The sequence below is a fragment of the Canis aureus genome, chromosome 35, assembly GCF_053574225.1.
Source record: "Canis aureus isolate CA01 chromosome 35, VMU_Caureus_v.1.0, whole genome shotgun sequence".
NCBI classification, from domain to species: domain Eukaryota; kingdom Metazoa; phylum Chordata; class Mammalia; order Carnivora; family Canidae; genus Canis; species Canis aureus.
Genome location: NC_135645.1, coordinates 14,994,168 through 15,009,213, shown reverse-complemented (window position 1 = coordinate 15,009,213; position 15,046 = coordinate 14,994,168). Strand labels below are relative to the sequence as shown.

The window sequence follows — 15,046 nt, the reverse complement described above, 5'->3', positions numbered from 1 at the left end:
CTCTAGTCTTTGCGCATATGTTCTTTCCTCTACCATCAGGACCTCCCTCCCAACAGCCCCCACTTCACTTGGCCCACCCTGCAAGAAACAGCTCAGTACCCCTTCTGTGCACGCCTCCATTAGGGGACATATTATATGCCATGGGGACTGTTTACCTGGCTTTCCACTGCACCCAGCAGTGTTTGGTCACCTCTGTATACTCAGTGTCTGGTTCAGAATAAGGATCTTGTGCAAAAAAGGGAGGGAGCCAAAGAGAGAAACGTGGACTCTTGAAATATCTACAAAGAATTTAAGCATAAAGAGCAGATGTTTCTAGCTAATTTAAGAAGAAAGTAGGACATAGAGAAAGTCACAGTGCCTCGGGTAGGACAAAATCTTACAAGTGCATTGCAAGGTTCTCTTAAGGTGTCCCAAGGCTTTATGAAATAAAAATAAAATAATCAGAATAATAGAAAAAGATTTCTCACATAACACTTACCAAACATTTATGTGGTGGCTGATATTGCTCTACTTGATTTATGTAAACCTGCCTGGTTAAGCTTTACAACCCAGTGATATAAATACGGTGATCTCCGTTTTACAGATGAAGAAACTGAAGTACAGAGAAGTTAAGCAAATTGCAGCATAAGTCCTGATAACAATACTAGGCTATAAGAACTAGGTCTTGCCAAATTCATGTAGGTGCACCTGAATAAGAGACACCTATAGAGTTGGAGATGGACCAGTGTTGGGCTGTGACTTCAGTTCCTTTCCTTTTGTTGGTTGTAATAGAGAGTACTTTTCTTTTCATCTGAGGCATTTGCTTCCACGCCAGGACTCTAATGCCTGAGCACCCATGAGGATGGTTGTGTTTGAAACATTGCCCAATAACCTGTTCCGGCTGAATAAGTCACTTTTTTTTTTTTTTCAAGACTAAACATCTAGGAGGCTTTTTATTGACTCAGAACAGAAGCAGCCCAGTGGTTTAAGTGGTCTGTGTAGTAATCGCCCAGCGAGGTTCCAGCAGAGAAAAGATCTTTCTGCCTTGATACCTAAAGATCAGCAGAGGCTTTTAGCTGGTGTGTAAGCTTGTCAGGACACTCATCTTTCAGAGTGGGGTGTGTTTTCATTCACTTTCCCTGCTGTGTGTAATGTCCAAATTCCCTTTAAACCTGTCATTTCGTGCAATTTAGACTGCTACCTGTAGGCTTTTCCCTCCTCCTTTTTCCCTTTCCTCTGTCGGAGTACATGGCTTAGTCCTTCATTTATAGGAAAGAGAGGGAAAAAAAACTGTTGTTCTTGAGGGGACCTAGCCGAGGAGCTTCCCTGGATCTCGACCCTTCTGCAGCTTGTCAAATAAATCTTAAAATAACCCTGACCTGTGAAAAATTTCAACCAAGCAAGGTGACTATAAAGGTGTTTTTTTCAAAGTCCCCATAATAAATTGCATGAAACTGTCCCACAAAGCAATCAGACACCAGCGGGTGGAGTGAAGGGAGCTGTCACATAAATAAATGCTAAACTAGAAGCAAGCTACTGGCTAGTGCGTTCAGTTAACGTGCGGATAATACAGCAAGCTAACCATAAGGTGGCCCTTGAGAAAAAGAGAACCTGAACCTGTGTGAAGGGCAAGAATTTCTCCAGCAGTTTCACGAAATTCTCAGATGAGCCAAAGATAAATAAAAGACCACCCTCGGGCCTAGATGGATTTGCTTTTTGCAAATATGGTGAGTTAAATTTATAAGCACATTTTCTGCTTAAGTATAGTAAGCATGAAAGAAACGGATCTTGTTTCTTTGCAATGACTAATAATCCTTGTTAAAACAGGGTCATAAATCCCTGTTTAATGAACTGTTAGTAAGTTGGAATCATCCAGTTCTTAAGGTAGAAGAGATCCTAAGTGAGAGGCTCGTTTCACGCCCCCCCCCTTTCCTAAATCTGTAAATGGAGCAACCGACCTCCAGTGTGAATTTACAATCTAAGTTCACACAAGTAATCAGAGCAGAACCAGCACTGGGATTCAAGGCTCTGAGCTGAGGAACTACGAAGAAAACGTTTCCTCAACTGAGAGGAGGTTAGAGTGCCCTCGTGTGTCCCTATATAGAAATTATTCGTGTCTTTACACAATATAACATTAATCTTTCCATCAATCTCCTGCATTGGGATGAGGGCAGGCATTTAGCTCTAAAAACAAACATGTTTTAGGAAGTAAATACACAATGCATTTGACCTGTTTCATCATTAAGGGTATAGAAGCAACAATATATCCCTAGAGCAGCTTTTTGTGGATTCTGGTCTGACAGGCCGGGATTTTTGTCCCAGGCCACTGGAGATCTATGTAACCCTGAACCACTTGCAAAACCAGTCTGTGCCTCAGTTCCTCATCTGTAAAATGCAGTCAATCGCTGCCCTGCAGGATCATGGCAGAGATCAAATGAGATCATGTAAGCAAGGTGCCCAGCTGAACATTGGGTATGCAATAAACACTGGGTAAATGGAAGCTGCTGTTATTTTCAGATGTGAGCCCCCACCAGGGATCCCCAGTGAGTTCATGATGAAGGAATGGAATGCAGTTGCCTGGAAGGTCAACAGAATGTCTTTGGGATGCTTTTAGCTCTTGGATAAAGAGGTTCCCATGAGCTTGGGGGGGGTGGGGGGAGCAGAGGGAGAAGAGAGAGAATTTGTAAAGAAGTACGTACTAAATATGTGATTCCTCCAAAATAAATTCTTCCTTCAGACAGGGAAATTTAAATGGAGCTCGGCCAAGTGGCTTTCCCAGAGATGGAATTTCTTTCAGAGCACCCAGGGTCCAGCAATCAAAGAAAACATCTCTGCTATGGAAAAAAAAAAAATGTTTGAAAACCGGATCCTTATTTATGTCATTGATCCGGTTCTTTTAGAAGTCTTCATTTATTGAGAGGGTAAACATATTAAAATCAATAAGAGCAGAGGTGAAAAACCATAGCTGGATTAATTCATCCTTTGGTTTTAATTTGCCTTGACTCTTTATTTGACGAAACAAGCTATCTCAGCATAAGTGGTGAGCAGAATTGCAGTAAATCAAGCCCTTTTGCCCCAGAGAGCAAAGGTAATTCTCACAGTAATTCTCACAGCCATCCTTCTCATACCCGTGGGAGGGAGATAGCATTATGTACAACACAAGGAACCTTGACCTTTAAATGTTAGTGGAAATGTAGAGTCGGCAGTTCTGTCTGGATCTTCCACTGGCTTATTGGAGAACCAAGGGAGACCGTCCAAGAGTGCGGGAGCCTGGAAGGTGGCGAGGTGAAGGAACACATCACCTGGGCCTCGATCCTTTTGCCCTTACATCACTGGAGAAAAGGAAAAGAAAGATTGGGCTGGATTCTGTTCTCTAAATGCATATTCTAGATACCATTATCACTGGGAAGTTTACATAGATTATCGCGCTGCAAGAACAGATAAAAGGCTGCCCAGAGTTTGCCAGCCTCGCCCCTGGGGTCGCTCATCCTTTCTGGGAAAATGCTGCCTTTAAAATAAGGCAAACGCAGCATATGAAGCCAAGGCATTTATTATTTATGGCAAGTTCATCAAGCTCACCTCTCTGGCTGTGGAGGAGCAGAATGGAAGCCGTGAAGCCCAGGAGCACCTGCTCAGCGGGGAACAGCACGCCCAGCCACACCTGCAGCAGTGATGCATGGGCTGCAGGACACTGCACTCTGCACAATTGCAATGCCGTACTGGGCAATGTTGAGCTTGAGCTGGACACTCTTTGTGGTCCTAAAATCTTTAGTCAGCTAATGAAATGACATTCCCGGCCTCACACTTGAAAGTCTCCCATTTGTGTGGGTTAACTGAACAATAGGCACCGCAGTAGTGTTTATGTCCTTTTCTATGTTGTGCTTTTCTTTATATGTTGTTTTTCTCCTCAGAGTCACCCTAAAATCTATGCATCTTGCTTATTGATGCTTAATATGCTTGAATTCCAGCATACTAAGAAAAAGATTTTTCAGAAAGGTAAAAAAAGATTTTTCTTTTTTTAATTAATTAACTTATCTTAGAGGGAAAGAGAGAGAGGGAGACAGAGCGAGTATGGGGGAGAGGCAGAGGGCAAGGGAAACAAGCAGACTGCACTCACTGCAGAGCTGGACTCAGGGCTCGATCTCAGGACCCTGAGATCACAACCCGGAGATCACAACCTTAGCCTAAACCAAGAGTCCGGCACTTAACCCACTGCCCCACCCAGTGCCCCCATAAAGGGATCTTTTTGAAGTCCATCTCAATCAGAGAAAAGCCTCTTCTCATACTTTTCCAGCTCCCCCTTCTCATGTGGCACCACCCTGCTCCCCAGCCTGGTGTGCCCCGGCCTGCAGCGTCTGGTGCAGGTGCCCTCTAGATGGGAGGCAAAGAGGGACAGTCCAGCAGGGAAAGCCCTGCTGTGATGGGGCCTGGGAGCAGGCTGGGCCGAGATGCCCTTTGCTTCGGACAGGGTAATACTTTGGCACCCCTACACTGTCACTTGGACCATATTGATTTGTGATTTAGATAGAAATGTAGAAGCAAGACCCACACCCTTAAAAACTCCACATTGGGTTTCTTTGCTCCCCGTGGGTCTCTCCTCAGCTCTGCGGCCCCCGTGATTCCCTCTTTCTTTCCCCTTGTGACTCCCACCCTTCTCTCCCTGTCCTCAGCAGAGCACTCCGGGTGGCTCCAAGCTTCCGACTCCAAGCTTGCACACCCCACCCCCGTTTAATACTGCTTCAAGAGTGTCCAAAGCCATTAGTGCTGAAGATGAATATTTCAGCTGTGCATAGCAAACAAAAGATACCACAGTTACCAGGATTCACTCTGCTTAGAAGAGACTGTGTATTAAAAAGGATTTTTTTTCCTATCACATGTTCATATTCAAGATAAAGAGTTTACTATGTGCACTAAAAAGGCTTTTTTTTTTTTTTTTAACATCTTGCCTATTTTGTAAGAAATCACTGGTGAAAACCTGTATCAACTGGCACCAAATATGCAGTTTATCCAATGTCCCTGTGGACTGGTCCCTTTAGCTCCTGCTCTGCTGGTGCACTCCTCCACTTGGCTGTCCCTGGAAGCCCACAGTCCTGGCTGAGCTGCCTGTCATGAGTCAGGAAGAGATCAAGTGGCTTCCATGGAAAGAGCTGAACAATAGGGGATCTAGATGGAGACTAAATGAGACAATGATCTCTGTAGGGTCAGAGGTGTCCCTCTTATTCCTTGTCACCATCTGAGTCTGAGAGTGGATGTGGTGCAAAGGGAGTGAGTAGTTCCTAAATAGCTCTTCTTCCTAAACTTGGCCTTGTTGATAAGTTCCAAATGCATACAAAGGTGTACTTTTAACCATTTCTAAAATTAAGTAGTGGTATCGCCAAACCTTAGAAAAATATCCAGTCTTTTACCAAATGATCTTGAGTGGGAATGCTTTTGAGTACCTTTGAGTTAGTACATTCGAAACTTTTTTTAATTTCTTAGAAATCACAGGTTCACTGAAATGTAAACACTTACAGTAAGATATGTGTTTGAGGGCCTAAACCTCACTTTTAGCTCATTTTCTAAGTAATATTGTTGGAAGTTTATTTTTAAAAGAAATTCTGTGAAGATAGAGCCATCTGGGCTCCAGGTAAATCAAGGCATAAAATCCTCTTCTTTTCTTTTTTTAAAATATTTTTTATTAAGAATTGTATTTTATTTTAAAGACTTTATTTATTTATTCATGAGAGACACAGAGAGAGAGAGGGAGAGAGAGAGAGAGCAGAAGCAGGCTCCAAGCAGGGAGCCCAATGTGGGACTCAAGCCCGGGACTCCAGGATCTCGCCCTGGGCCAAAGGCAGGCTCTAACCCGCTGAGCCACCCAGGGATCCCGTAAATCCTCTTATTTTCTCAGAAAAATTCAGCCCTTTAAAATGGCTTAACAAGTCACCAGGCTCTCATCTCCAAAACTCAAAGATGGGCAAACAGTATCAGGAGGAGCTATTGTTCATCTGGGCCTCCTCCCCATTGCTGATCCCAGTTCCGTTTCAGATCTGTTCTCTTTTCCTTTCCTCCTTAGGAGATGGGAGAAAATTAGTCTCTTTCTTTGGCTTAAACGCCCAACATCTTTTCTCTTTATAAAGTATGATACTGCTTCTCCTCTGCTATTTGCATGTCTTTGGATCTCGTGGAGCCTATATTCCTGCCCAGAAGCCTTTGGATCATATGAATGACCTAGCTCTATTAAGATGGAGTGGAAGCAAGGTTGTGGTCTTTGTGTTTGAGTACCTTTAATATCCTTTTGTTGATTTTTAGATGGGGAGGAGTCTTCATTGCAACTAAGATCTTCTTAACTTGCCCTGAACATTTTTGTGCTGTCTGTATTTTACATTAATTTGGAAAAATAAACTTGACATTCAATGCCATTTTATGCAGCATCAGCTCCAGTGGGTAACTGGCAGGATGGCTGCAGTCTGTTTTCTTGCAAGCTGCCTGCATTACGCTGGCCTCACATGACAGGGTATAAGCTAATAATCAGGGAAAGAATATGTAAATTATAAATCATGTGACTCAAAATTCAAACTGAGATCAAATAGACAAGCCCTAATTGAACACTCAGACTATTCCTAATAGCCAATGCATACACATTCAGTATGTGTTTTAAGACCAAGCTTGCAGTGAACCAGACTGTTTTAGGTGTTTGTAGAAATAATATGATCAAGTCCAGATAAAAATCTGGAGTTTACATGGAGTTTAGAGGGCTCCTTAAAAAGTGAGCTCAAGATAATAATAGTCTTTAAAAGAAATTTTGTGATATAATTATTGTATTTATTTGAAGCTCTCTATTGATAATAGTAAACATACTTCTTATCAAATTGTGGGTTTTTTTTTTCAATTCTTTTAAATACACTTTTCCAAGTCAATGAAGCATGGCATTTTTTTTTCCTCCTGAATAAGAATTTTCTCTGGATTTCATCTCAGATGGGCCAGTTTTAGTGTCAACATATATGCACAAATATACACATAAATGTTTTGATAACTGAGAGAAATTAGTTCCAAAATGCCCCTGTAATAAGTCCACTACGAACGCTCGCTATCTAAACATTTGCTATAACAACTTGTAAATTTGTTTTACCTGAAATTCCCTAGTCAGAAATCTCAGAAATAGTGAATTCAGTCATGTGGCCTAGAAACACCTTTAAGTTTCAGGTATGTCCAGGCGAGAAGATAGAGAATGTGTTGTATCTGTAGCTCAATGGCTCTCCCAGCAGGCCTGAGTTATGTGTTCGTGCTCTCAACTTCCCATGTTAGTGAGTGAGAATGTCTTCTAAAAAAGTGAAAAGCCTGTAAATAAAATAGGTGAACCCAAGAGGCCTGAAAAACGCATACATACGAAGAAAAATAGGAGGTGATAAAGCGTGTTAAGAGAGGCAAACTAACACCAATTTGGTCGTGCCTGTGTCCCTGGGAACTATGCATTGATGGTTTCAAATGTGTGAGAAAATACAGGAAAACTTCTTTAAGTGTTGTTGATTCTAGTATTTGGTGTTTAAAATACTTTATATTATGGAAAGATTCTTTTCTTAGATGGTTATATAGGTGTTTGAGTGTTTTAGTGATATTTGTGAAATGGGTTGGGAAAGGATGGCTGTTTTTTCCATTTCAAATAATGGGCTATATAGGCTTTTGCTCTCCAAAAAAATTGGCTAACATGTTTTAAGAGAAAGGTGGGATATGTTTTTCTATAACTGTTTTTGTATAGAAATCTTTCAAGGGCATGCAATTCTATTAAAAATAGAAAGTTCAAGAATATCCTTGGAACGTTCTCTTGTGTGCTTTTAAATTGGGTAGTCAGTGTATTTATTTATTGAGTTACTGACATAGGAGCAGACTAGAGATAATTTATTATTTTATGTTTATTGTCAGTTTGCACTTAAACTGTAATACTGTGATCTGAACTTCCCCTTTTTGATGTTGGTTCTGGGTGTAACCTAAAATAAACCAGTTGAACTTCTCATTTCATTTTTTCCACTCAACTTCCAAGGCAGATCCCTGAATATATAACTTTAATGAGGTTTCACGACATTATTTAAAAACCAGATAATGTCATCCAAATGGAAGATGACACAAATTCCTTAATAGTGAAATAATAATAGTGTTGATATGTTTGAGTTCATTCTGTTGGCCAGGGACTCTTCTAGGTGCTTACCTGAGTTAATCATTTAGCCTTAACCATGAACCATTGATGTTGGTAATGTTATTATCCTCATTTTACAAATGAGGAAACTGAGGCACAGCATTGCAGTCACATGGGTAGTAAGCAATAGAGCCAGGACTATGAACTTGGGCAGCCTGGCACCAGAGCCCATCCTCTTACCCACTGTGGGAACTCTCCATTTAACTGACTCAGCACAGTGGTAATTTATTAAGTTAGGTCTCAAGCCTCAGCATTCTCCTTGTTAAATTGACATCTTGTAAGCATCAAGTCTGGTCCTTTGGGGCTGAGAAGGCAGAGCAATGACTTCTTGGAGCTAAGATGCCTAGGGGGAATATTTAAAAGATAACTGGAAAAAAAATAAATAAAAAATAAAAAATAAATTAAAAAAAATAAAAAATAAAAGATAACTGGAAGAAGGGAATTGAGTTGGTTCCCAACTCATTAGTGTTTTGGTAGCAGGGATGAGAACCTTCCAGTACTGGGACAACTTATAGATGGGTGTCCAGTGAGAAGCAGTTGCTGAAGGCATTGAGGAACATGTCAGTCAAGGATAAAAAGATGCTCTCTCCCCACCCACCCCCCACCCACCCCGCTTTTGTTCTCATTCCTGTGCTCTCTCAAATAAGTAAGTAAAATCTTTAAAAAAAAAAAAAAAAAAAGGATAAAAAGAGGTGCAGGCGGGTGGGAGGATGAGGTAAATGGTGATGTGGATTGCGGAGGACACTTGTAATAATGAGCACTGGGCACTATATATAAGTGTTGAATCACTATATTGTACACCTGTAATTAATTTTACACTGCATGTTAACTAACTGGAATCTAAATAAAAACTCGAAACAGGGAAAAAAGAAAAAGAGGTGCAGGGCCAGAGAGCCAGAGGGCCATTTGACACCTGGGAAGTTCAATCTAGAGTGATATTTCTCAGCATTTTGTTTTTTATCACTAAGGAGTCTTTTTAGCCATTTCTACCCTGTTCACCATGTACCCTCCCTCCACACACAATGATATTTTAATACTAGGTTATACTGTATATCCGTTGAAGATAGATAGATAGATAGATAGATAGATAGATAGATAGATAGATAGATTTTATACATAAAAAGAGCAGGGTTTTTTTCATCCCCAAGAACCAATTTCCTTTTTTTTCCCCCAAGAACTAATTTCTGTCCCTGGGGGGAATTGTCACCCCATTGAGAATGCATAGCCTAGAGGCACGGGAAACAGTGAATGGTGTATGAGTGAATATGAGGTGGGGATGTGGGTTTTAGTGAACCAGCTTGGAGGGGGCCAATGAGCTTCAAAGTTAGAAGGTGTCACCAAAGGCAGGGTAGTATCTAAGGAGGGGCTTGGGGAAGAGATTTTCTTAAACACGTGAGATCAGAAGTTCTTTGACATGGGGTCACCATCCCCACTTCCCCAGTGCCCCCCAGAGGTGTGATAAGGAGTTTCTGTTTCTCCTATTACTCAAATCTTGTCTCAGGCTTCCCCCCTGTGGCTGCAAGTGTGTCACCATATAATCTGAAATGCCACTGTGTTTTAATGAAATGTTCATTTCAGGCTGTGTGATTTGAATTTCCTGTTTTATTTAGAGACCAAGTTCCCAAGAAGCTTGCTTTAAATTCTTTTTTAATTAAGTGAGTTCAGGAAAAAAAAAAAGGCTACTCCTCCAAATTGCAAGAAATAGGTAATGAAAATGCTATAGCTAAAAACCGCTGTGTGCTCACTTGAGATCGACTAGTTCCCAAATAACAAACCTCAGAAAGAATCAAGTAGCAGCTGGTATTCGAGATAAAGAGCAAACTGGTTGGCACTGGTCCTCAGAAGGCCAGCTCATTTTCTTGTATACCTGGTCTCTTCCATAATCTTGTCATCTAATGCTATGTAGAAGAAAAAACATTGAACACACATCTTGCTGACCTCTTCCCATTCAAATCTCTTTCCTTGTGATTTTGCTGCCCCAATGACTTTATTCAGAACTCTGTGACCCAGCCCATATCTTGAGGGCCCTTATTAACCTTAAACTAACCTCATTTATTCACTTACTAGAAAGCATGATAAGGAAAGTAAGTTCTCCCAATATTTTTCTTCATCACAAACAAGTAACGGTTATTCAGCTGGTCAAAAGGCAGGAAGCATGAATTCCTGGAATGAAAGGAATGGTGAAGAAACCTTCTGCCAAGATATGGGAAAGGCAGTGACCAGAGTGTAATTTGAAGATTTGAAAATAGCAGAAGACCAACCAGAGAAGGTGATCCCAGAAGTTAGAGACCTTGTTGAGAAAGGATAATCTTCTATTTATGGCAGCAGGTATCAAACCTGAGTGCCCAAGAGGATCACCTGGGAGCTTTTCAAGTTTTCCAGTCTCAACTCCCACCCCAGAGAGATTCTGAGTCTGTGGGTCTGGATGGGGTCTTGGGCACTGATGTTTTTAAAAAGAGAGTATGTAACTCTTCAAAAACACAAAACAACCAATATACAATTGCAAGATAAAACTGCCTCAGATGTACTGTATGAAGAAAGGGGTTTGTAAGCAATCAATTGAAAAATAGTGCATAGCATAAATCTATAGGATTAGGATTTTCTTTTTATAAGTATTATTAGCAGATTGGAAAATTTGTAATTAGTCTATGTGCAGAAGAGGGGAGGCTATTTTTATCCCATGTTTTGAAAAAGAAGTAGTTTAATGCACTCAGGCCTGAATGTTACTTCACTCACTCTGTAGGAGGCAAAAGCATCCCAGAAAAATAAAATAAAATAATAGGGCAGCCTGGGTGGCTCAGCGGTTTAGCGCTGCCTTCAGCTCGGGTCGTGATCCTGGAGTCCTGGATCGAGTCCCGCATTGGGCTTCCTGCATGGAGCCTGCTTCTCCCTCTGCTTCTCCCTCTGCCTGTGTCTCTGCCTCTCTCTCCCTCTCTCTGTCTCTCTCTCTCTGCCTCTCGTGAATAAATAAATAAAATAAAATCTTAAAAAAAAGAAGAATAGAAAAGCAAACATACTGATAGATGGCTGGCTTTGACTGCTCTAGGTAGGCCTGGCTAGGACGGTGCTGCAAAACATTCTGCAAACAATCTGCTCCGTTGCCCTGTCCTTTCCTGTCAAGGGGACGGAAGGGGGTGGCACTGGGCATAGGATGTCAGAAGGAAAGAGAGGAACTAGAATAAGGAACAAAGAGATGAGACTGAGTGTTCCTAGGGAATGTGCACACCCTCCCTCTTCTGGGGTTGGCCTGGGCACCATGTGTGTCCCTGGGGCCTCATCGCTGTCACATTGCTGCACAACCCTCGGGCACCAAGAAGAGCATTGGAGGTTGTTAGCACATCTCCCTCTGGAGATGAGACTGGGCTCAGCACCAACAAGAGAATACCAGAGGGGCTTTGTCTCTTTCCATGCCTGGATAATGGCTATTCCCTGAGACCCAGGGAAGAATGAAGTTCAACATGCACCTCGCACCCTATCACACACTCAATCCTGAACAGCTGGGCTGCTAGTATAATTTAAAAAGAGAGAACTGGCTGTTCACCATCGATGTATAATGTATTCAGAATAAATCTCTCAATGAGGAGGTATAAAGATTTCCTGTTTCTGTACAAGCCAAAGGAAACAGAGCATTAGGCAAGTATCCTGTGAGTCTCATTAACAGAGACAACCAATACGGAAAATCCAGGGAGACTTGCTCCACATTTCTATTAGTAATGGCAATTTTTTTTTACCTGAAATATGCTAGTAATTTTCTCGCTTGCAGAATTGACATTGCCTAAGGATTAATAAATATGCTTTTCCTTAATTACTGAGCATCCTCCATGTTCTAGAGACAAATAAAATATTGCTGGTCGCCTTTTTTTTTTTTTTTTTTTTTACTTCTTTTGCTTCATTTCCAAGAAGATAAAATGGTAAAGCCATCCCAGATTGAATTATTTTAAAAACAATGGAAATAATAGTTATTTAAAACTTAGCCAAAAGAATAACTGATAACAACCAGCCAGCCAGTGTGAATTAAAAATTTTGATTCTAATATGGGTGGTAGTGATTAAGAACAAAGTTGGTAGGGTCAGAACAAGGGCAGTTGCCTGCCAAGTGCAGCCACCTATGCGGAATCCCCAGTGTCAGCCAGTCACAGAGCTAACTAACCATGGAATAATGGCTGCTGCCAAATAGAAGCCAATGACCAATGAAAGATATTTGTTAAACATCCTTTTGACCTCAAGTTACTCCTGAAATATTTTCTCACCATAGTTAGAACTGTGTCTGTTGTGGTCACTTGGATGTTATAACAATAAGATCATCTCACTGTCTGGGAGGATAACTACCCTCTTTTCTTTCAGGCAGAGGAGAGGGAACACCTTTGACCATTTAATAGCAGAATTGGCTTATTAAGATATATGTCCAAAAAGAAGGCCATATAAGTAAGCTGTGTTGAGCTTAAAATGATTTTAAAATTTTAAAAACAGGGATCCCTGGGTAGCTCAACGGTTTAGCCTTCAGCCCAGGGCGTGATCCTGGGGTCCTGGGATCAAGTCCCACATCAGGCTCCCTGCATGGGACCTTGGGGCCTGCTTCTCCCTCTGCCTGTGTCTCTGCCTCTCTCTCCCTCTCTCTCTCTCTCTCTCTCTCTCTCTCTGTGTCTCATGAATAAATAAATAAATCTTAAAAAAAAATCTTAAAAATGATTACCTGATTGTCAAGAAATCATTCCTACTGACTCAGGCTTTCACAATAGTAAAATAGTATGTACAATAGGAGACAAAAAATACTATACATAATAGCAGTTGGGTTTTATAATTTGTTTGTTTAATGCTGCCTTTCCTAGAATGTAAATGCCTGTCCCAGAATTATTGAGTAGGTGCAGGGCTTCCCTTTTTGTTTCACTGACCCCGCGAATAAAGCGAGTATGCGGGCATCACGCAGTCTTCCCTAAGAGATGCTTATGCAACCTCTAGTTTGTCTTGTTATGAAGATTCTTTAGCAAATATCTTTGTTTTCCAGCCATTAATTTATTTCCTCAGAAGAGCTTCCCTGAAATGAAATTCCTAGATCAAGTGGTATGAATATTTTAAAGCTCCTCTTTTGAAACACATTTCTAAGTAGCTCTCCAAAAGGGTATTTATTAATGTACCTTCCACTAGTAATATGTGAGAATTATAGCCGTAGTCCAGGCTTCTGAAGCTGCTAATAAGACCACGTTGCTTTTATTTGTGTTTATGTCTCGTCGGGCAAGCTTGAAAATTTTTGCAAATATTCATTTACATTTTTGTGGGTGCCTTTGCTAGTGGGTGTACTTGCTAATTTTTGTTGCTTCCTCATCAGTCAGCTTCTTTTCCCAGCTCCAGTCTCAGTTGCTTTCCTCCCCCTTTGTTGCCTGGCACAGGCTCCCACGATTCGTTCAGCTACTGGGTAGATGAGAAGTCCCCCGTGGGGCCTGACCAGACCCCAGCCATCAAACGCCTCGCCAGGATCTCCTTGGTGAAGAAGCTAATGAAGAAGTGGTCTGTGACGCAGAACCTGACTTTCCGAGAACAGCTGGAAGCTGGGATCCGCTACTTTGACCTGCGTGTGTCTTCCAAGCCCGGGGATGCCGATCAGGAGATCTACTTCATTCACGGACTTTTTGGCATCAAGGTCTGGGATGGCCTGATGGAGATTGACTCATTTCTCACCCAGCACCCCCAAGAGATTGTCTTTCTGGATTTCAACCACTTCTACGCCATGGATGAGGCCCACCACAAACGCCTGATTCTCCGGATCCAGGAGGCCTTTGGAAACAAGCTGTGCTCAGCCTGCAGCGTGGAGAGCATGACCCTGCAAGCCCTGTGGGAGAAGAAGTGCCAGGTAAGAGGAAACAGACCCGCTTGTCAGGGCAAAAACATAACACTTTCTGCCTCTTCTGTATCACCAGCTGGAAGGCAGCCCACCCCAGGGCTCTTAGGCTAGAAGGCAAAGATTATTTGGAGTATTAAACATATACACACTGGTTCCTGGGCTCTTGGATAGCTTCAAAGACTCTAAGGTATGTACACTAGTTCCTGGGCACTGGTGAAGTGGGATTAACACCTGCCAAATATTTACAATGTGTTGGCAGCCTGTGTGAAGCATCTAAATTGACTTTGAATGGCCTGAGAAGCAGCCCAAGGCAACTTCCTGAAGTTGCACCAATTGGTGATTACCATTTTTTTTTTCCCTCCCATAGAACCTTTTTCTGGTTCCGAGTTCCCCTGGAGATAGGCAGGTCCATCCTGCCTTTAACTCCATGTCAGATAATCCCTGCATTACCTGACAAAGGCACATAAATGATTCAGCTCAGAAGTGTTATATTTTAAAAGGCTGTCTTCACAGATTTGGGGTCCTGGTGGGGAGAGAGTGAAGAAAGAGCCCAACAGGTGGAGAGCCTTCCCAGGTCCGATAGTTTAGCAGAGCTCCAAACCTAGGCCTTGAGGGACATACCCAAGAAAAGGAATGTGAGCCTCAGAGAGATGCTGCTCTGATCCCATGGGATGACAGGCTGTGGGACAGGGGAGCTTCAGGAAAAGTCAGCCTCCAGTTTACACTCTCTTTAAAAAAAAAAAAAAAAAAAAAGCAATTCCCTTTCATTTATAGTTGGTCACTACTCATAGGTACATGAACCAAAGCATCTTAAAGAGGCAGCTATTTTTGAAGTTAGAGAAGAGCTTTTAATTAAAAATCAACTAAAGATTTTTCATTTGCAAATATTCATTGAACAGTGTGTGCCAAGCACCAGTCCAGGCACTTGGGATAAGTTAGTAAATAAAATAAAGATCCTTGCCTTCATAGAGCTTTCATTCAGGTTGTAAGGAAACAGATAATAGATAATTGCCATAATAAATACATTACATAAAATGCTAGAAAGTGATATGAGCA

General features: G+C 41.7%; 1 protein-coding gene across 1 annotated transcript in view; it reads left to right on the top strand.

Moving 5' to 3' along the window:
* PLCXD2 (phosphatidylinositol specific phospholipase C X domain containing 2) overlaps positions 1-15,046 on the top strand; it is a 49,171-nt gene that overhangs the window by 15,286 nt on the left and 18,839 nt on the right. Inside the window, exon 2 of the mRNA XM_077884298.1 lies at positions 13,539-13,999. Coding sequence (XP_077740424.1) covers positions 13,539-13,999 — 461 coding nt within the window. The remainder of the gene's footprint in view (positions 1-13,538; positions 14,000-15,046) is intronic.